At 46.9% G+C, this 23,106-nt stretch overlaps 1 protein-coding gene across 6 annotated transcripts; it reads right to left on the bottom strand.

Moving 5' to 3' along the window:
- Positions 1-110: 110 nt before the first annotated feature.
- Positions 111-21,231, bottom strand: Tars2 (threonyl-tRNA synthetase 2, mitochondrial). 6 transcript variants are annotated; one of them, XM_045138197.1, is made up of 18 exons: positions 21,091-21,231; positions 20,672-20,868; positions 18,632-18,755; positions 15,577-15,701; positions 14,104-14,221; positions 13,951-14,015; positions 13,625-13,703; positions 10,379-10,525; positions 8,607-8,705; positions 8,066-8,265; positions 7,180-7,342; positions 6,641-6,778; positions 6,388-6,465; positions 3,705-3,805; positions 3,310-3,465; positions 3,142-3,214; positions 1,459-1,573; positions 111-446 (listed from the first exon to the last, which is right to left on the bottom strand). In XM_045138197.1, the coding sequence occupies exons 1-18, from the start codon at positions 21,175-21,177 to the stop codon at positions 298-300; spliced, it is 2,214 nt and encodes a 737-aa protein (XP_044994132.1). In that variant the 5' UTR covers positions 21,178-21,231; the 3' UTR covers positions 111-297. The 6 variants fall into 6 exon arrangements, 5 of the variants coding, with proteins under 5 accessions (XP_044994132.1, XP_004667089.2, XP_044994133.1 ...); XM_004667032.2 differs by having other exon boundaries at positions 3,368-3,469; positions 21,091-21,225; XM_045138198.1 differs by having other exon boundaries at positions 21,100-21,224.
- Between the last annotated feature and the right edge of the window lie 1,875 nt (positions 21,232-23,106).

The raw sequence follows: 23,106 nt of genomic DNA, 5'->3' as shown, positions 1-23,106 counted from the left end.
CAGAAGGACAGCCGTCTGCGGGTATGGGACAAAGAGGAACTCCGTTTTACACCCTTAGGAGACAAGAGATTAAGACACAACAAGCAGCTGCAAGTTTTTGTTGTTTTTTTTTTTTTCCATTTCCTTCTCCTCATATCCACACACAGTTCCCTCCTCTGTGCAGCACCAAACCAAGTCGATTTTCAGAAGACACATGCACTTCTGGGGACTGGGAGGAATTCTGGGTTGACAGCCGGGCTGAAGTGTTAGGAAGTCTGGTGGCTCTCACAGGTTTCTGCCCCACCTAGGGACGAGGGCTCAGAACGTCTCTTCAGCATTGGCGACCCTGGTGTTCTGCAGCTCCAGCAGCCTCTGCACAGCCGCAGCCAAGTCCCGCTCGCCGAGTCGCCGGTTGTCTCGCGTTCGGACGTTCACCGTTCTCTTGCTCTGCTCTTTTTGGCCAACCACTACAAGAGGACAGGTTTGCCGTCTCAGAACAAATTTTCTTTGTGCTTTGCAGAAACTCGAGCCTAAGTCTTGAGGAAGGCGGGAGCGCACGCTAGAGGGGCTCTTAAAGAAGTGTGTATTTAGCCACGCCCACACTGCACTTGTCCTGTGCTCACCGAGGAGGTAAGGAGATGGCCCAGGCTCTTACATGCCTTCAGCTCAGGAACCCAGGGCCCAGGCAGTAGTAAAAGAACGACAGACAGATGGAGAAGGACACAGAGAAACTATGTTGTGAACTGCGGGGAGGGGTATACTGCAGGAAAGGGGAGACAGCAGGGGTAGAACACATACGTCCAAGCCCCAGGGACCGGGCACAGCTTGGGCAGAGGGCTGGCGAGGTAAGAGGGCGTGCCGCACTGCAGAATCATCGCGGTCTGGCCCAGGAGCCCTTGCTGTCATGAGCTCTGAGCTTCTGAGCACAGACAAAGGAGCCTTACTCCCCTCGGACATGACTCAGCCCACATACAGAACAAAGATGCTCAATTAATTAAAAACGCCTTGGGTTTTTTCCCCCCATGGAGGGTTATCAAATTCAGGGCTTTTTATACGCTAGGCAAGTGCCCTAAACAAGCCACACCCCGTATCTCTTATCCAGCCTTGCTTTGTAGCCCATGCTGACCCTGATCTTGGGATTCCCTCTGCTCCGATTCTCCTGGTCTAGCTACTGAGGGCTGAGATCATAAGCTTGCCTACCATGCCTGGCTCCAGTTAATGCCTTCTTAACCCTTTCTTGTCCCTTTCTCTCTGATGCTAGCTTTGGCTAATTAGCTTAATGGAAACCTCTTAGGGTAGGGTTAAGGTCTGAGGGGCAGAAGTGCTTTTGGGGAGGAGCCTTGGAAAGGAATTTAGTGGGCAAATGAATCCGGCTCCGGTAAGGAGCACCCAAGTCTGCACACAGCCAACCTGCGGAGACGGAGTGGGCAGAAGACGGCACAACCCAGGCCAAGGTCCCAGGCTAACCCAGTCTCTCACCAAACTGGAAATTGTAGTGGGCGAGCTGGGCCCGGCGGACTCTCCGGCCGAGGGTCAGTCCAGGGTCGGCATCTAGGTCGCTGACTAGTCCTGCAGCCTGCAGACACTGCTGTACCTGGGACACAGGTTTGGGGACAAAAAGTAAAGTTCACTGAAGCTTGAGGTAGGCCAGTCAGACATTATTCTTCCACCCTTGCCCATCTTTTTCTTTTTTCCCCCAAGGTAGGATCTCACCCTGGCCCAGGCTGACCTGAATTCTCTATGTAGTCTCAGGGTGGCCTTGAACTCACTGCGATCCTCCTAACTCTGCCTCACAAGTGCTGGGATTAAAGGCATGCATTATCATGCCTGGATTTTTTTTTTGGGGGGGGGGCATGAGTAGGTGTGTGGTATATGTGGGCACACCAGGGTCTCATGTCAGGCTGACCTGGAATTCACTACGTAGTCTCGTGCTGGCCTCGGACTCACAGGCACCACCACACCCATCCTTTCACTTTTTTCTAGATTTTTTTGGTGTCTTGCTCCAGCCCAGGCTGACCTGGACTTCACTATGTCGTCTCAGGGTGTCTTCCAACTCACAGCAATCCCCCTGCTTCTGCCTCCCAAGTGCTGGGATTAAAGGCGTGCACCACCACCCCAGATTTTTCACCATTTTTTGCATCTAGCTTTAAAAGGGTGGCTAGGGAATGGGACCTGGGCTGTCAGGCTTTGCAAGCAAGCCCCTTTAACTGCTGAGCCATCTCCTCAGGCTCCTCTACCTTCTTTTGTAACAGGGCTCCCTAGAGCTCACTGAATCAGCTAGAACGCCGGCTAGCTAGCACACCCTAGGGCCTACCTTGCGCTCCTCAGTCTTGGAATTACAGGCACATACCACTGTGCCCAGCTTTTATGTGCAGGCTGGGGATCCAAACTCAGGTCCGCAGGCTTATGCAGCAAGCACTGTGCCCGCTGAATTATCTCTCCAGCCCCTCATTTACTTAATTTTCACATGTCTCTATAAGGCAAATATTAGTCTTTTTTTTTTTTGAGGTAGGGTCTCACTTCTAGCCCAGGCTGGTCTCTAACTCACAGCAATCCTCTCAGCTCTGCCTCCCAAGAGCTGGGATAAAAGGTGTGTGCTACTCTGCCCGGCCTCATTTCTTTCCTTTTTTTTTTTTTTTTTCCTCTTGAGGTAGGGTCTTACTCTGACCCAGTCTGACCTGGAATTCACTATGTAGTGTCAGGGTGGCCTCAAACTCATGGCGATTCTCCTACCTCTGCCTCCCAAGTGCTGGGACTAAAGGTGTGTGCCACCACGCCCAGCTGCTTTATTTCTTTATTTATTTATGTGTGAGAGAGAGAAAGAGAGAGGCAAAGATAGAGAATGGTCATTGCAAGGCTTCCTGCTACTGCAAACAAGCTCCAGATGCATGTGCCACTTAGTGCTTTATGAGGATACTGGGGAATCAAACTCAGATTCTTAAGTTTTGCAGGCAAGCATCTTAACTGCTGAGCCACCTCTCCAGCCCTGGTCTCATTTTTCAGATACAGAATTTCCAGCACATGGAAGAGCTGCCACTCAAGCCTGGTCTAAGGGATGCGCCCCTTCCTACTACTCTGCACAGCCTGTCTCTCCCCAGGGCCAGAGGGCCAGACTCTGTATCGCTCCTGCTTCTGCCCCTCCCTTTGCTTCCAGCTCCTCACCTGCCGGGCATACTCCTCTTGCTCTGTCCCCACGGGGATGACCATCACTTGGAATGGGGACAGCCACAGGGGCCTGGTTGGGAGGGAACAGGGAATGCAAATTGTTTACTTTGGTTGGCTGCATGGCGCAGACATGAGAAGAAAACAGGATAGGGCTAGGGATAGCACCTGGAACACGGACTGACTTGGAGGACCAGAACGGGAAATCTGGTGTCAGATTTCTCACCATTTTCCCCCACAGCTTTCGGCCAGTACTCCCAACAGCCTTTCCACAGAACCAAGCACCGCTCGGTGAATGAGGACTGGACATTCCAGGGCCCCTGCCTGCCTTGGAAGGAGAAGGAGAAGAGGAATGGGTGGAATGATGGAAGAGTGCCACAAACCGTGCTCCTCAAATCACCTTCTACTTATCAAGAAATACTCAACACTCAGGGGAGGGTGTAGAGGGCGGCTCAGTTGGAGGCGGGGAGGGGAGGGCACTGTGTGAGAAAGGTACACAGGGAAACTGCTCGCCTCCTTCCACGGGCTGTCAAGGGAAAGGGGGCCGGGCCACAGTTCTGTACCCTTTGTAATGGAGCTTGAATCTCAGGGGCAGCTGGAAGTCCAGCTGGATTGTCCCACACTGATGGGGCCGACCGAGAGCATCATGGAGGTGGACATCAATCTGGGGAAGAGATGGAAGGTGGAAGGGCAAGAGGAAAATTAGAGACAATGCCATTCTTTTTTGGCTTTTTCAAGGTAGGGTCTCACTCTAGCCCAGGCTGACCTGGAATTCACTCTGTAGTCTCAGGGTGGCCTACCTGTCTCCTGTTTCCAACTCTCAATGCAGCTCAATGCAGGTCCTTAACTCTTTATTTCCAGTACTATGGACTGAACTTGTGGGCTTGTGTAAGCTAGGCAAACACTTTACATCAAGCTACATCACCAGACCTTTCAAAAATTTGAAATAAAGCTGGGTGTGGTGGCACATGGCCTTAATCCCAGCGTTTGGGAGTTAAAAGTAGGAGGATCGCCGAGAGTTCGAGGGCACCCTGAGACTACAGAGTGAGTTCCAGGTCAGCCTGGGCTAGAGTGAGACCCTACCTGGAAAAAAAAAAAATTTGAAATAAAAGCTGGGCATTGTGGCACATGCTTTTAATCCCAGCACTTGGGAGGCAGAGGAAGAAGGATGGCTATGAGTTTGAAGCCACCCTGAGACTACATAGTAAAGTCCAGGTCAGCCTGGGCTAGAGTGAAATCTCTACCTCAAAAGTATAAATAAACACTTGGGAGGCAGAGGTAGGAGGATCACCATGAGTTCGAGGCCACCTTGAAACTACATAGTGAAATCCAGGTCAGCCTGAATTACAGCACGACCCTACCTCGAAAAACTAACAAAAAAATAAATAATAAATTTTAAAATAGGAAGCCGGGTGTGGTGGTGCACACCTTTAATCCCAGCACGTGGGAAGCAGAGGTAGGAGGATCACCATGAGTTTGAGGCCACTGTTGAGATTACATAGTGAATTCCAGGTTAGCCTGGGCTAGAGCAAAACTCTACCTTGAAAAACAAAAACAAAAACAAACAAAAAAAATTGAAAAATAGGGAACTGGGGAGATAGCTTAGCAATGAAAGCTTGCTTGCTTGCAAAGTCTGCCAGCCTGGATTCAACTCCCCAGTACCCATGTAAAGCCAGATGCACAAAATGTTGCATGCAACTGAAGTACAATTGCAGTGGCATGAAGCCCTTGTGTGCCAATTCCCCACCACTTCCTCACAAGTAAATAAATAAATATTAAAAAAAAGTAAAGCCAGGAGTGGTGGTGCACGCCTTTATCCCAGCTCTAGGGAGGCAGAGGTAGGAGGACTGCCATGAGTTTGAGGCCACCCTAAGACTACATAGTAAATTCCAGGGTAGGCTGGGCTAGAGTGAGACCCTACCACAAACAAACAAAAAATTAAGACAGGAGCTGGAGAGACAGCTCAGTGGTGCTTGCTTACAAAGCCTGTCATCCTGGGTTCAACTCCCCAGCTACCCACATACAGCAGGAGGGGCATTCATTTGCATCAACAGGAGTTCTTGTCATGCACCCCACCCCCCACTCACACATGATTGCAAATAAAATAAAAAAATTAAAACTGAGGGGCTGGAGAGATGGCTTAGCAGTTAAGGCAGTTGCCTGCACAGCCAAAGGGCCTTGGTTCAATTCCCCAGGACCCATGTAAGCCAGATGCACAAGGTGGCACACGTGTCTGGAGTTCCTTTGCAGGGGCTGGAAGCCCTGGAACACCCATTCTTTCTCTCTCTCTCTCTGCCTCTTTCCTTCTCTCAAAAAAATAAATAAAAATAAAATATATTAAAAACTGAAATACAGCCTCTCACTAAATTATGTAGGCTGGCCTTCAACATGACAACTTTATGCCTCAGCCGCCTAACTAGCCAGGGTTACAGGCATGTATAAGCATACTCAGCTTCATTCTTCTTTTTTTGGTTTATCAAGGTAGGGTCGTCTGGCTCTGGCCCAGACTGACCTGGAATTCACTATGTAGTCTCATATATATATGCATACACACACACACACACACACACACACACACACACACACACACACACATGCATATATATATACATATATATACACATATATATGTATATATATATGCATATATATATATATATGTTTGACTTATTTAAGACAAAGGAAAAAGAAGAGAGAGAAAGAGAGTGACAGAGGCTATGGGCACACCAGGGCTACTTGCTGCAAACAAACTCCAAAAGTATGTGCCACACTGCATCTGACTTTACATGGGCAGTGGGGAACTGAACCCAGGCTGGCAGGCACCTTTAACCACTGAGCCATCTCCCCAGCCCCTAATATATATATATTTTTTTACATATATATGTAATTATTATATTATATACATATTTATATATAATATATTTAATTGAATATGATTAAATTAATTAAATTTATATATAAATATATAAAACAACAACAAAATTAAAAAAAAATATATATATATATATATATTTTTTTTTTTTAATTAATTTTGTTGTTGTTTTCCAAGGTAGGGTCTCATTCTAGCTCAGGCTAACCTGGAATTCACTATGCAATCTTAGGGTGGTCCCTAACTCACAGTGATCCTCCTTCCTCTGCCTCCTGAGTGCTGGGATGAAAGGTGTGCACCACCACTCCCGGCAAGTAAGATATTTAAAAAAAAACTGAATATGAATAAATAAAACTCTCTGCAGGATCCCAGCTTGCCTTGGGCCCGTAGAAAGCACCATCTCCAGGGTTAAGATCCCAGGGTTCTTCACATTCTTCCAAGGCCTGTTGAAGGACCTATAGAGTGAATGAGAGGAATATGCCTTAAGACTTCATGAGCAGGAGAGCCCTTCAGCCCACAGTAAGTGACTTCTTCAACATTTGCTTCTTTCTGAGAACGTTGGTTACCATCTCCCCTCCTCTTCCACTGGGGAGCAGTTTCTCTGCCCCTGCTTCCCCATGGCCGACTCACTCGCTCAGCCTGGTCCCACAGGGAAGGATCCCCTAGGAAGCCGGATGGCCGTGTGGACAGTGCCAGGCGAAAGGAGAAGCCGAGAACGGCATACACAGAGCGGACAAAGTCAAGACAGCCTCGGATCTCTGCTTCCAGCTATGGGTAGCAAATAAGGGTGGGTGAGCATGTGCCTGTTAGATGGTTATTCAGGTTCACAGTAGTTTTGGGGAAATGGACAGAAAAGCCCAGAGAGGCAACAGAAGAAAGCAGGGGCAGATTGTATCTATAGTAAAACAGGGCAACGGGGGGAGGGGGGGGCTGAGGATGAAGCTCAGCTGGTGGATGCCTGCCAAGCACGCACCGAGCCCTGGGCTCCATACCCAGTACCATTCACTCCAGGCAGGGTGGTGCACTCAGGAGGCAGAGGCAGGAGGACTAGGTCACCCTTGGCTATGAATCGAGGGCAGCATGGACAACTACAGGTCAGAGAAGTGAAGCATCACAAATAGATTGAAGAGGGGTTTGAGACAGGCTTTGGGAAGGCAGAGAGAGACCACCTGATCCAATGTGCAGAAGATGTGTGCATCATCCTGCTGGAAGCCCCAGAGTCGGGTTAGTCCTCCTAGACTGCCAGAGGCCTCTGCCCGATGCAGGACACCGAAGTCAGCCAGACGCACAGGCAGCTCCCGCCAGGATCTGGGCCGGTGGGCGAACATCAGGCTGGGGTGGGGCAGAGAAGGCTCAGGCGGGGGTAACTAGCCTGGCACACCGGTCCTGCTCCCAGTTTGGCTTACTTCGTCTCTTCCTATTGTTCTTTCTCTCTTTCTCTTTGAGGTAGGGTCTCACTAGCCTAGGCTGACCTGGAATTCACTCTGGTCTCAGGGTGGTCTTGAACTCACAGCATTCCTAACTCTGCCTCATGAACACTGGGATTAAAGGCGTGCACCACCACACCTGGCTTCTCTCTTTTCTTATAGTTCTTTTTTTGTGTGACAGGTTCTCACTACGTAGCCTAGGCTGGTCTCAAACTCATGAGCTGTCTGCCTGTGCTTTTCAAGTTCTGGGATTACAGGCATGTCCCACCACCCCCAGCCTTGCTTGCGTAGCTCCTCTGCAACACGAGCTATCCCCCTCTCCCGCATGGCACGTCCTCCCGCTAAGTGCTGTCAGTCTCATTCATCACAGTGCCTGGGCCCCAGGCCAACCTGTTGGTTACAGAGTAACAGCATCACTTGTTACGTCCACATTCTGTGATGGACATGCAGCTACTTGTAAGGAGACTGAGTTCCAAGAGGAGGACTGGTTTTCCCAAACTGACAGCCTGCTACAGGGCAGGATCAAGGTTCAAATCAACTTCCCAAGATGCTTTCTACCCCTCTACATTTAGCTGGTTGACTGCTACCCCAGCCCTGGGAGTACCCAGGCCTCCTGCAATTAACTTACCAGTGGGCAGGGCAGTTCATAGGCTTGAGGGCGAGTGTACCTTTGGCATGGCCGCTCTGAGAGTTAGAGTTAGGGTCTGGAGACTGCAGGGCAAACATGTCTTTCCTGTAATGCTCCCAGTGCCCTGACTTTTCCCAAAGTTTTGTTGAAAACAGTGTGGGAGTTTTCACCTCTGAGAAGCCACGGCGGGCGTACTCAGCCTGCAAAGGGAAAGTCAATGTAACTGGAAGGACCTGATGCAGGCAGGCTGCTGGGTCATGTTCCTGGCCTCCCAGACCATGCTGACCAAAGCCACAAGCTTTTAAATGTCGTATCCATTTCCTACGTTCCTTCACTGCCAATCACACAACTATAGGGTCTTGCTAATGGTCAGCAACACTTTACCATCTCATTTTCCCTTTGAGACAGGGTCTTGCTATGTGGCCCAGGCTGGCCTCAGCCTACTGAGGGCATGTATCAACTCTCTTAGCCCAACTCGAACATCTTTAAGTTCTCGAGGCTGTCATTCATTTCCTTCTTCCTGGACTCGGGCCCTCCTTACCCTGATGAAGGCCACAAGGGCATTATACACCCTTGTCCCGCGAGGCAGGAAGAAGCAGCTCCCGGGGCTCAGCTCATGGAAGAAGAAGAGCTCCTGCTCCTAGAGAAGAATGGTGGCTGTCAGTGAGGGGAAGCTCTGGAGGGAGAAACAAACGATGGAGCTGCTCATTCTGAGTGAGAACATTCACAACCGCGTTTCTTGGCCAGGTGTGGTGGTGCATGCTTGTAACCCCAGCACTTGGGATGGGGATGTAGGAGGATCAGGAGTTCAAAGGCATCCTTGGTTATACAGCAAGTTTGAGGTCAGGGGGTCTGGAGAGATGGCTCAGCAGTTAAGATGCTTGCCAGCAAAGCCTGGTGACCCATGTTTAAATCCCCAGAACCCACAAAAAGCTAGATTCACGAGGTGGCACATAGGTCTGGAGTTCATATGCAGTAGCTGGAGGTCCTGGTGTGCCCATTCTCTCTTTTCTTTCTGTCTCCCTCTGCTTGCAAATCAAATACATATTAAAAAATAAAAACAGCCAGGCATGGTGGTGCACGCCTTTAATCCTAGCATTCTGGAGACAGAGGTAGGAGGATCACTGTGAGTTCAAGGCCACCCTGAGACTACAGAGTGAATTCCAGGTCATCCTGGGCTACAGTGGGACCCTACCTCAGAAAAAAAAAAAGAAAAAAACAAAACAAACAAACAAACAAACCAGAGCTGGAGAGATGGCTCAGTAGTTAAAGGTGCTTGATTGCAAAATCTGATGGCCTGGATTCAATTCCTCAGTTAACCATGTAAAGCCAGATGCACAAAGCAGCACATGGATCTAGAGTTCATTTGCAGTGGAAAGAGACCCTGGCCTGCCCATTTTCTCTCTCTCATTCCCTCTGCTTGCAAATAAAAATATTTTTTTAGAAATCATACTAACCAGGTATGGTGATATACACCTTTAATACCAGCACTGGGGAAGCAGAAGTAGGAGGATCACTGGGAGTTCAAGGCCACACTGAGATTACTGAGTGAATTTCAGGTTCACCTGGGCTAGAGTGAAACCCTGCCTCAACAGTGGACACTGCAAGCCTTAAATTTGGCCAGCCAGCCAAATGAGCCAGTGGGTGCAATAGTGGCATGTCTGTTATGGTGAAAATGAACTGCCCTCTAATTGGACTGGAGGCCCGCTCCATAGGAGGGAATATATCCCTGATACTGAAAACCCACAACAGAGGTAGTCATGAGCCCTAGGGGTGTAATGTCTGCTGCTGTCTGGCTAAATGTATATAGTATGCTCACCAAACTACCCAGTAAGCACTTCTTGTAATGTTCATACCCATATATTAAATGCTACTCTCACTTTTGGTTAGAGAAGCTTCTTTTTTCAGATGGCAGTGACTTCGAGATGACTCATAAGGCACCATGGTGCTATGAAGTGACAGAAGAGTGCTCAGCACTGAAACATCTCTATTATATCTTCCAAGGCTCAGGGTCCATTGTGGAAGAGGTAGAGGAAAGAATGTAAAAGCCAAAGCAAAGGTAGAACTCCTTACGACTGCCTGGATACCCATGACCTCACAGTGCCTGACACTACCTACACAAGACCATCATAATAGGAGGAAAAGATGATGACATCAAAATAAAAAAAAAAGACTGATTGAGAGCGGGAGGGAATATGATGGAGAGTAGAGTTTCAAAGGGGAAAGTGGGGGGAGGGAGGGATTTACTATGGGTTATTCCTTCCTCCCTCTCCAACCCGTATGCCCACCTCCCTCTCTTGCCAAGGTCTGTACCTTCCCAATGCGCCTGTGGTCCCGCAACTCTGCTTCCTCCCTCTGTACTTCCCAGCCCCTCAGCAACTCTGCTGTGGGGAAGGAAATTCCCGACACTCTCTGTAGTGTCTCAGGGGCCTCTGACAAGCTCCACAAGGACGATGAGCTCTGTGAGAAGGGAGAGGGAATGGAGGGCAGATGAAAGGACTGAAAGGCACATGACGTTTCTTTCAAGCCTCAGTTGTTTTTTTTTTTTTCCATAGAGCATAACAATCTAATTTAAAAAAAAAGATCAATTCTTACTGGAATAACTTTTGAGTACTTTTTTTCTCCAGGTACCGAATTTCTTTTAAATTTACAGTGACTTAACGATAATACCCACACTTGAGGTTCTGTTCAGATCCTGAATTTCTTCTAAGTCTAATCATGACCTGCTGGTAAACTGGGAGCATAACTTGTGAGGCCCATTCTCTGAGGAGAAACTTCACTTCTAACTGGGGAAAGTGACCTGAGTCCAAGCATTTCAGCCTAACATTGTTATATTAATCACCTAGAAAAATAAACATCCAACTATCCACCATTATCAAGCCTCAGTTTTAAGTAGCATAGGAACACCCTTGTCGACCAGCCCATCTCAACTTTCACAATACTTTCTCCTTCCATCAACACCAATAGGATGGCACCTTCATCCTCTAGACCACCCTGTCTACATCCTCTGTCTTTTTCTCCCCATTCTCATGGCCCTACTGGTACCCTTGTACTTTGTTCACCCCCTCCTAATAATGACTAAACTATGGTCAAATATCAGTCTATCCACCTCTTATCAAGATGCCACACAGCTGCTACAAAAGTCAACCTTTCAATAATATCCTTTTTCTAGTCATAGGAAATTCAAAATCCTCTGACTTTCCTTTTTTTTTGTTTTTCAAGGTGAGGTCTTGCTCTAGCCCAGGCAACCTGGAATTCACTATGGAGTCTCAGGGTGGCCTTGAACTCACAGCAATCCTCTTACTCTACCTCCCAGTGCTGGGATTAAAGGTGTGGGCTACCACCTCTGGCTTCCTTTTTTCTTTTTTCTTTTTGGTTTTTAGAAATAGTGTCTCACTCTAGCCCAGGCTGACCTGGCACTCACTCTGTAGTCCCAGGCTAGACTCAAACTCACAGTGATCCTCCTATCTCTGCCTCCTGAGTGCTGGGATTACAGGCGTGCATCACCATACCTGGTCCTTTTCTTTAATGATGGCACTAATAAGTAATAAGAAAGCACAAAGTTTTGTCTTGTGTTTTTTTTGTTTTTTTTTTTTTGTTTTTTTGAGGTAGGGTCTCACTCTAGCCCAGGCTGACCTGGAATTCACTATGTAGTCTCAGGGTGGTCTTGAACTCACGGCAATCCTCCTACCTCTACCTCCCAAGTGCTGGAATTAAAGGCATGCGCCACCACACCAGGCTTGCTTTCTTCCTTTTTGAGACATTCTCATAGAGCTTAGGCTGGCCTCAAACTCCTTATGTAGCTGAGTATGGCCTTGAACTCATGATCCTCCTGCCTCTACCTCCCAAGTGCTAGGGTTATAGGCAAACAATTTGAGAGAAACTACTTTGTTTTTTTGAGGTAGAGTTTCTAGAAGTCCAGGTTGACCTGGAATTCGTTATGTAGTCTCAGGGTGGCCTCGAACTCACGGCGATCCTCCTACCTGTGCCTCCCGAGCGCTGGGATAAAGGTGTGCGCAGCCATGCCCGACTAGAATCTACATTTTACAGCACTTTTCCTCAAACACTTCCAACAGGGTTAGCTCCGTTTACACTGTCGCTACTTTGTGGATTTCCCAGCAGTACAGGTAATCTGTCTTTTTTGTTGTTGTTCTTTTGTTTTTGTTTTTCGAGGTAGGGTCTCACTCTAGCTCAGGCTGACCTGGAATTCACTATGTAGTCTCAGGGTGGCCTTGAACTCGTGGCAATCCAAGTGCCTCGCTCAAACTGTTTTTTAAAAATGTATCCTCATACCTCTGCCTCCTGAGTGCTGGGATGAAAGGTGTGCGTCACCACGCATGGCAGGAAGTCTCGTTTTAAAGATACGAACAACAGCAGGATCTCCCTGCAGCACATACTTCACTGGTGTGAAGACCGTGTAAATGGTTAAAGGTGCAGTACAGGGCTTTTTGTTCCACACATCTCTTACGTCCCTGCTACCTGGTCCCATCCTTAGTTCGTGAGATCTAGAAAGAACATTTTCTTCTTCTTTTTCGAGGTAGTCTCACTCTAACTCAGGCTGACCTGAATTCACTATGCAGTCCCAGGGTGGCCTTGAACTCGTGGCAATCCAAGTGCCTTGCTCAAATTTTTTTTTTTAAATATATTTTGGGGGCTGGTGAGATGGTTTAGTGGTTAAGGGGTTTGCCTGTGAAGTCTAAAGACTCAGGTTCAGATCCCCAATAACCATATAAGGCAGATGCACAAGGTGGCTGGCACCTGCGTCTGGAGTTCATTTATAACAGCTAGAGGCCCTGGCGTGACCATTCTCTCCCTCTGCCCCTTTCTAACTCCTTGCAAGTACCCATGTAAGCCGGATGCACATGGTGGCACATGTGTCTGGAGTTTGTTTGCAGTGCCAGGAGGCTCTAGCAAGTACATTCTCTCTCTTGCTCTCTTTCAAATAAATAAAATAGCCTGGCATGGTGGCACACACCTTTAATCCCAGTACTTGAGATGCAGAAGAGGATCACCATGAATTTAAGGCTACCCTGAGACTACACAGTGAATTTACATTGAAAGGCCTTTTTTTTTTTTTTTTTTTTAAAGAAACCCTGCCGGGCATGGAGATGCCTGCCTTTAATCCCAGCACTTGGGAGGCAGAGGTAGGAGGATCGTCGTGAGTTCGAGGCCACCCTGAGACTACACAGTGAATTCCAGGTCAGCCTGAGCCAGAGTGAGACCCTACCTCAAAAAACTAAAAAAAAAAGAACAAAAAGAAACCCTAAGGCTGGGTGTGATAGTACCCATTTTACTCCCAACATTCAGGAGGCTGAGGTAGGAGAACTGCTGTAAATTTGAGGCCAGCCTGGAGCTACAGACTGATGCCCTACCTTGAAAAAGCTAAAAATAAACAAAAACTAGCATATTCTAGAATGGGGGAGGACTAAAGTGTCTTTCACCTCCCTTCCCTCCTTAGGCATGAGAGCAAAAATGGGCTGGGAGAGAGGACTGTCTTCCCTGTCTCTGCCAGCTCTGCACAGACAGGAGCACCGGCTTACACGTGACCCCACAACTGACCGTGAGCAGCTTCAGCCCTCCAATCTGTCCCGTGTGCCGGAGGTGGGGACCCCGGCAAAGGTCGATCAACGTGCCGCATCTGGAAGAAAGAGGAGGCCAGGTATTGGTTTCTAGATTCTTCACTATCATTTTCTCATTCAAGGCTTTTAGCTGACAGAAAGGAACTGTTTTGTAGGCAAAGAACACAAAGGCACATTAAAAAAAAACCAATTATCTTTCATTTCTCTCTCTGGAGTATTTATCTTCTCTCTTCCTTCCTTTATCCCACTTTGGCCTTCTCACGGCTTCCCTAACTCCCCATTTTCTTTACCCCTGACAAGACTCACCCATATACTGTTGCTGTTGGACCTGTTACTTTCTCCTCAATTAGCTGAAGCTTAAAGTGGTTGTCCTGGAAGAAGGCAGAAACAACAGCAAAGTCAAAGATGTCCTGTCAGACAGCGTCCTCCTCTTCTTAGAGCTGTGCTCTGTCACCTTACCTTGAAGAGCTGGCGAAGTTGATCCTTGGAAGCCACGAGCCTCCGGAATGGTTGAGCAGCCGCTGCAATCTCCTGGCAAATCCGTTCCAAAGCAGGTAAGTCAGACCCCCGGACTGTCCTGGAAAGAGGACTTCATTGGCTGGGAGTGACTAGCTTGTGGCTAGGGAGTAAAGTTCTGCCTCTAAGAAAGTATGGTGGTTTGATTCAGGTGGCCCCCATAAACTTGGTGTTAAAAAATGCTAGGTCCCCAGCTGATGGCAATCTGGAAATTAAAACCTCCTGGAAACCGGGTGTGTTGGCCCACACCTTTAATCCCAGCACTCCGGGAGGTTTTAATTTGTGTGTGCATGTGTGTGGTGTCTTATTTGTGAGGGTTTTTTATTTTAATTACTAAGTGGGACTATAAATGTAGATAGATGTGTACCAAGAGGTTCTTTTCTCAAATCCCTGAATTTCTGATTTTCATTTAAGTCTTTCAAACTTGCATTTTCTTGCTGAGTAACAAAGGACTTTTATTTTACACCTAAAATGTATGAACACTGTGTTTCAATGAACTGTATTGCATACTTTTTGCTGAAAACTTTTTCTATATACAAAATTGCCTTGTTCAGTTTTGTTGTAAGCTGACTTCCTATAAGATGCACTGTTGATATGCTTTCTGATGTGTGTTGGATAAGTGATAAAATAAAGCTTAAAAATAAATAAATAAATAAAGGTCGAAGCCAGGTATGGTAGTGCATGCCTTTAGTCCCAGCACTTAGGAAGTTGAAATAGGATGGCTGAGAATTTGAGGCCAGTGTCAACTCCACTAGAATGAGATTCTACTTTGAAAACAAATAAAACAGGCTAAGTGAATGAATCTGAAAAATATATAGAGTCAAAAAGTGTTAGGGGCTGAAGACATGACTTAGCGGTCAAGGCACTTGCCTGCAAAACTAAAGGACCTTGGTTCAATTCCCCAGGACCCACATAAGCCAGCTGCACAAGGTGGCACATGTCTTTGGAGTTTGCAGTGGCTGGAGGCCCTGATGTATCCATTCTCTCTTTATCTGCCTCTTTCTCTCTCAAATAAAAATATTAAAATTTTTTTTGTTAACAACTTCCATGATTATAAAAAATATCCCATGGTAATACCCTCCCTCCCTGCACTTTCCCCTTTGAAACTCCATTCTCCTAATCTCAATCAGTCTCTCTTTTATTTTGATGTCATGATTTTTTCCTCCTATTATGATGGTCTTGTGTAGGTAGTGTCAGACACTGTGAGGTCATGGATATCCAGGCCAAAAAAAATATATATATTTTTTAAAAAAGTGTTAGGAGAGAGACATGACCTAGTGGGGAAAGCTGATACGAATATTACAGTTGAGGCCTTTAGAGGACCTCCTCCAGCTTTCTCCTCCAAATTGTATTTGCCTGAGGTCCCAGAAAACAGTCTTAGAAACCAAAATCATCGGCCTCTCTTGAACTACTCACCTCTCTTTTCCCAGGAAGAAGTCATGGAAGAAGCCACATTCTGTACTTGGACCTCGGCAGAGAACAGCACCCAGTAGTTGTTCGGCTGCTGCCCCCAGAACGTGGGCACTAGAGTGCCAGAATATCTGAGACCACAAGAAAAGCAAAAGCTTAAGTTCACAAACTTCCTTTTAACTCCCAGATCTCTGATCCTTTTCTCAGAGAAGCTGGTAGGAACACTGGTATGGTTCTTCTAAGACAGACTACACAAAATGAAGAATTTAGATTAAAAAAAAACTTTTAATTTATTTATTTGTGAGGAGAGAGAGAAGAGCAGAGAAAGACAGACAGAATCTCCAGCCACTGCAAATGAGCTACAGACATGCGCCACTTTGTGCATCTGCCTGTACGTGAGTACTGGGGAATTGAACCCAGATCATAAGGTTTTGCAGGCAGGCGCCATTAACTGCTGAGCCATCCCTGCAGTCCAAGCACTAGATTTTGAGGGTGACTACTACATAGTAAAAGGTCATTAAGTAAAGGAGAAGAACAGAAGCAGGAAGCCAGCAACCTTTCTTCTTTGGCTACAAAAAAGCCTCAGCCCTGGAGGCCAGAGACCCTGGTGTGCCAGTTCTCCCTCTGACTCTTTCCCTCTCTCAAATAAAAAAAAATATATAAAAAAATAGCTGGGTGTGGTGATGCATGCCTTGAATCCCAGCACTCAGGAGGCAGAAGTAGAAGGACTGTCACGAGTTCTAGGCCACCCTGAGACTACATAGTGAATTATAGTTTAGCTTGGGCTAGAGTGAGACCCAACCTTGAAAAACAAAAACAAAAAATAAATTAATAATAATAATAAAGAAGGAAAAAGCAAAATGGGAAAATGGGTGCGAGCGCTTCCAGGGCAAGCATGAGGGCCTGAGGCCTGGCTCAGCTAGAGTGTGGTCCCCTCGCACTGGCGCTCAGATAAACAGCTGGGTGAGGCCGGCCAGTAATCCCAGTTCTGTGAGGAGCAGCCACTAGAGAATGGCTAAGGCTGGCTGGTCGGCTAGTCTGACTGAGAAGTCAGCGGCTCTAGTTGGTTGAGTGAAACACTGTCTCGAGGAAATGGGTACACCAGGGCCTCTAGCCTTGCAAATGAACTCCAGACGCATGTGTTCTTGTGTATCTGGCTTCCCAGCACCTGTGTAAAAAGCTGGGCATCACCAGATGTTATGGGCCTTCAGCTGATGGCGGTCCTCCTACCTCCGCCTCCTGAGTGCTGGGTTTTTTGTAATTTTGAAGCAGGGGTCTCACTTTAGTGCAGGCTGGCCTTGAGCTCATGGTGGTCCTCCTCCTTTAGCCACCTCAGTGCTGGGATTAAAAGCGTGTACCAACACACCTGGCTAATAAATAACATTTTTAAACTTAAAAAAAAGAATGGGGAGCTCAACACTCTATAAGAAACTCTGTTTCAGGGACAGAAAGTGGAAAAGTGACAGAGGAGGACACTTGACGTTACACCCCAGCCTATGCATGCATGTGCACAGGGCATGCACATCTGCACACACATGTGCAAACACACACACACACCTAGAAGACAGCTAGAGAGATGTCTCAGTGGTCAAAGGAGCTTTCTTTTTTTAAAAAACTTTTTTATTCATTTTTTATTTATTTGAGAGTGACAGACAGAGAGAGAAAGGCAGACAGAGAGAGAGAGAGAGAGAGAGAGAGAGAGAGAGAGAGAGAGAGAGAGAGAACGGGCACGCCAGGGCCTCCAGGCATTGCAAATGAACTCCAGATGTGTGCGCGCCCTTGTGCATCTGGCTAATGTGGGTCCTGGAGAAACGATCCTCAAACCGGAGTCCATAGGCTTCACAGGCTTTAACCGCTAAGACATTTCTCTGGCCCTCAAAGGAGCTTTCTTATAAAGCCTAATGGCCTGGGTTCCATTCTGCAATGGCCACATAAAGACAGATGTACAAAATGGTGCATGCAGCTGGAGTTCATTTGCAGTGGCAGGAAGCCCCGTGCTCCCATATTCACTCTGTCTGGTTCTTTCTCAAATAAATAAAAATATTAAAAAACAAACAAAACCCCCAAACAATGGTTTCTTACGAGTTGTGGTATTTTGTTATTGTTGTTGTCTTCCCCCCTTCTTTTTCTTTTTTTGTGGTGCTGGGGAAGACTGAACGCAGGCTCTCAACCACGGTATGAAAGCACTCTATCAATGAGCTCTCCCAGCCCTCTGGTTTTATTTTTTATTTATTTTGGGGGGGCAGATAGAGAGAATGGGCACATCAGGGCCTCCAGCCGCTGGAAATGAACTCCAGATGCATGCACCCCCTTATGCATCTGGCTAACATGGGTCCTGGAGATTCAAACCATGGTGCTTTGGCTTTGCAGGCAAATGTTTTAACCACTAAGACATCCCTCCAGCCCTTCTGTTTGGTTTTATAGTGCCACAGTTTTCTAGTCCAGGAATAATCTACTGTGACAGAACCACTCATAGATTTGGAGCCTTATTTATACTCAGATCATTAAAGAATTCCTTTTTTCTATTTTTTTTTTTTTGAGGTAGGCTCTCACTCTAGCCCAGGCTGACCAGGAATTCACTATGTAGTCTCAGGATGGCCTTGAACTCATGGCAATCCTCCTACCTCTGCTTCCCAAATGCTGGGATTAAAGGTGTGTGCCACCACGCCCAGCTTCCATTTTTCTAATTTTAATAGACAAGGTCTATGTTACCTGAGTTGGCATGAAAGGACAAAGTGGGGAGGTCACCAGGATGTGTGCTCAGTTACAGAAAACAATCAAATTGAAAACACACCATGGGTGACTTAACCTGTATATAACCAAGACTTATGGAGGATGAATAGGTATATTAACATCTGTTTTTCAGCTCTCCCTTTTTTCACTAGTACAAATGGCACTTGCTTAATTGTATGTTTTCAGCTTAGGAAGTGCCGAATGCTCAATAAGGTCTGTAATTAGGTCCCACTTCCAGAGAAATTAAGGCAAAAGAAAAATTAGGGAATCCTGCTTAAATATTATTCAGTTTACAAGGCAACATGCTCTCCACGTGGAAGAAACTTACCGCTTTCCCCTCTGGGGAATCAAATGTCAGATATCTGAGGTCACAATCTGTCTCTAAGGGCCGCTCCAAATCATAAAGTTCTCCATTCACTTGAGCAGCCACTGCAGTATCAGCCAGGGTTAAACTTTTGCAGGAGGGAGTGCACATGAAGAAAAAGTGAAGGTTACAATCCACCGGGAAAGAGAGAGGCTACTATCAAAGCAACTCTAAACTTGTAAAGTGGAAATGAGGTTTCAGAGTAATAAAACCCACACCAGAGTAATAAAAACGCACACCAGGCAGAGGTAGGAGGATCGTTGTGGTTTCAAGGCCACTGTGAGACTACATAGTGAATTCCAGGTCAGCCTGGGCTACAGTGAGACCCTACCTTGAAAAACCAAAACAAGGGGGAAAAAAAGGCATTTTATTTATTTGCATGCATGTGTGTGTGGGTGGGGGGGGCATGCTAGGGCCTCTTGCTGCTGCAAATGAACACCAGATGCTTGCATCCAGTTTATGTCGGTGGCTTGGGAACTGAATCCTGACAAGTAGACCTTACAAGCAAGTGCCTTTAACCACTGAGTCATCTTCCCAACCCCTTAGTTTTTTGTTTTGTTTTGAGACAGGGTTCTGTGATAGCCCAGGCTGGACTTGAACTCTTTATCTTCTTATTTCTACCTACTGAATACTGAGATTATAAACCTGTGCCATCATGTCTGGCAAGGAGACTAGCCAGGCGGGAGGTGGGGGGAGAGTTCAAACATGTACTCCTAGCACTTGGGAGGCTGCAGCAGAATTTTCTCAAGTTCCAGACCAGCCTGGAGTACAGAGAGAGCCTGTCTCAAAAAGAAAAACAAGAAGGGAGGGGCTGGGTATACAACTCAGTTGGCTGCACACACCAGGAATGCTGGTGCACGAAAGCCTGCAATCCCAGCCTTCAGGAGGTGGAGGCAGGAAGGTCAGAGGTTCAAGATTAAAAAAATAATAATAATAAGGTGGGGGGAGATAGCTTAGCAGTTAAGACACTTGCCTGCAAAGTCTAAGGTTCAATTCCCCAGTACCCACGTAAGCCAGATGCACAAAGTGGCACATGCATCTGGATTGGTTTGCAGAGGCTGGAGACCCTGTTGTGCTCATTCTACACATCTATATACATACATACATATATACACACACATACATACACACATACATACATATGCACATATACACACACACACACATACACACATACATACATACATCTCTATCTATCTATCATCTATCTATCTAAGTCTCTCTCTTAAATACATTTTTTGTTTGTTTGTTTTGTTTTTTCGAGGTAGGGTTTCACACTAGCTCAGGCTGACCTGGAATTCACTAGGGAGTCTCAGGGTGGCCTTGAACTCACGGTGATCCTCCTACCTACGCCTCCCAAGTTCTGGGATTAAAGGTGCACGCCACCATGCCCGGGTTAAATAAAAATTTAAAATATTTAAATAAAAAATTAAGATGTGCTGGGCGTGGTGGCACAAAGGGCCACTGCAAACGAACTCCAGAAGCATGCACCACCTTGTGCATCTGGCTTACATGGGTCCTGGGGAATCAAACCTGGGGAATCAAGTCCTTTGGCTTTGCAGGCAAATGCCTTAAGCGCTAAGCCATCTCTCCAGCCCCCCAGACCTCTTTTAAAAAGCCAGAAATTAAGCCGGGCATGGTAGTGCATGCCTTTAATCCCAGCACTCAAGGATGCAGAGGTAGGGGGATCGCCTTGGGTTCAAGGTCAACCTGAGACTGCATAGTGAATTCCAGGTCAGCCTGGGCTAGAGGGAGACCCTACCTCGAACCCCACCTCCAAAACAAAGCCAAAAATTATGACCAGCTTCAGGTGTGTACCTGCTCTCATATATCACCCAAAACAAATACAATTTTAAAAGAAAATGTTCTCTTAATGAGAGTACAGACAAGGGCGGGGTGTGGGGGGAGGGAGGACACAGATACAAGAAGATCATGTTTTCGTTCCCCTTCAGATGCAGAGAAAATGGAAGGGCAATTGGGGTTGATACAGTGCTGGCCGGATACCTGATTTGCTGCGCTAGTTGGTATGGGGTCGTGTTCCAAGCCACAGCATCCACTTTCTGGCCTCCAGGAAGTGATATCTTAATAGTTTGGGGTTTCTTCTGTGCCATGCTTGCTAACCTTTTCACTTGAGCGGTCCACAGCTCCTCAAAAAGGCCACGTCGCTCTGCCAACCCATGTGGAGGGGTCGGCACAGAGGCCTTGAAGGAAAACTATGTTAGGAGGAACCACGCATCCTGTGATTACTTCTGGGGGTGGGAGGGGTTCGTGGGCATGTAATCCCCGGTTTTAAGGGGGAGTGGGAGATACAGGGCTTAGGCTGGGGGACGACAGGGACTCAGCAGGTTTAGGGACAGCTAGCCCTGGCTGAGCCTGTGCCCTGGGCTCTGGCTGGGGCTACACGGCCGGAAACTTCTGCATACCTCACGCACCGTGTGTAGCTCGCGGGCTTGCAACCCCAGGAGCCGCAGCTGGAGCCCCAGCGGTCTCCACTTGTGACAGAGCCCCATGTTGCTTCAATTGGGTGCCTCCATCCTCGGGTCATCGCCGCTTCCACGCTCGATTTCTCATTGGCTTCTACCTCAACAATCTCCTTGACGATTGGGTAGCGCAGCGGCCACTCTGGCCTGGCACCGCCTCCGGGAGCTCCGAAGACGCACACCCCTCACAGCACGAGAGTCCGTGCAAGTGGTTCCGGCTGACCGGAAGATGGAAGCTGTTACACACGCCCGCAATCCCGGAAGTGGCTACGGCGGAGCCGCAGCTTTGAGGACGCGAGCGGAGCTCTAGAGGGCGAGAGGGGAAAAAAACAGTAGAAATATCAGTTACTTTTCTTCACCATGGAATTTCTTATACGTTGTCCTTAAGGTTCACAGGAAACGAGCACCGACATTGAAAACAGAACCTAGTGTAAATCCTGGACATTAACTAGATTATATATATAAAATTTGATTAGTTTAATTAATTTTTTAAGTATGTATTTTATTTATTTGAGAGAGAAAGAGGGAGCGAATGGGCCCGCCAGGGCCTCTAGCCACTGCAAACAAACTCCAGATGCATGCGTCACCTTGTGCATCTGATTTACATAGGTCCTGAAGAATCGAACTAGGATTCTTTGGCTTTGCAGGCAAACACTTTAACTGCTAAGCCATCTCTACAGCCCTATATATATAATTTTTATTTATTGGCGAGCAGTGAGAGATACAGACAGATAGAGATACAGAAAGGATGGGCGTGCCAGGGCTTCCAGCCACTGCGAATGAACTCATGTTCAGACACATGTGCCCTTTGTGCATCTGGCTTACGTGGGTCCTGGGAATCGAACCTTTGGCTTCACAGACAAACGCCTTAACAGCTAAGCCATCTTTCCAGCCCTTTATTTATATACATATATGTATGTATATAAATATGTTGATATATATATATATAAAATTGCTGGGGGTGGTGGCACACGCCTTTAATCCCAGCACTCAGGAGGCAGAGGTAGGAGGATCGCTTGTGAATTTGATGTCAGTCTGAGACTAGTGAATTCCAGGTCAACCTGGGCTACAGCAAGACTACCTCAGGGAAGAAAAGAAAAAAGAATTTTTATTTGTGAGAGAGACGGAGGAGACAGAATGAGCATGTCAGGGCCTCCTGTCACTGCAAATTAACTTCAGATGCATATGCCACTTTGTGCATCTGGTTTTACGTGGGTACTGAGGAGTCAAATCCTGCGCATCAGGCTTTGCGCTTGCAAAAAAAAAGCATCTTTAACTACCAGCCCAGATTTTTTTTTTTATACTTCAGCCTCCTGAGGGCTGGGATTACAAGTGTGAGTCACCATGCTTGACTTAACTATTTTTGGTAAACTATTTAACCTCAGTTTTCTCATCTATAAAGCTCTCAATTGTTGAAGTAAATTTTTTTTTCATTTTCATTTATTTATTTGAGAGTAACAGAGAAAGAGGCAGAGAGAGAGAGAGAGAGAGAGAGAGAGAGAGAACAGGCGCGCCAGGGCTTCCAGCCTCTGCAAACGAACTCCAGACGCATGCGCCCCTTGTGCATCTGGCTAACGTGGGACCTGGGGAACCGAGCCTCGAACCGGGGTCCTTAGGCTTCACAGGCAAGCGCTTAACTACTATGCCATCTCTCCAGCCCTCGAAGTAAATTTTATGTAGCACAGTGCTTGGTATGTAGTAATGGGCACCAGAATCAATAAGTCATTATAATAAATGGATATAACAACCTTAAGACTGGAGCCAAGAATCTGAAGCGGTCTCCTCTTGTAGCCCCTTCATGGTGTTTACAAGGGATCTTAAGGGTTTCCTAATCTTTTTTTTATTTATTTTTTATTTATTTTTTTTAAATATTTTTTAAATTTTTTTTTTATTTATTTATTTGAGAGCGACAGACACAGAGAGAAAGACAGATAGAGGGAGAGAGAGGGAATGGGCGCA

The sequence above is a fragment of the Jaculus jaculus genome, chromosome 19 (assembly GCF_020740685.1).
Source record: "Jaculus jaculus isolate mJacJac1 chromosome 19, mJacJac1.mat.Y.cur, whole genome shotgun sequence".
Lineage (NCBI taxonomy): Eukaryota > Metazoa > Chordata > Mammalia > Rodentia > Dipodidae > Jaculus > Jaculus jaculus.
This window is presented reverse-complemented; position numbering and strand designations above follow the sequence as displayed.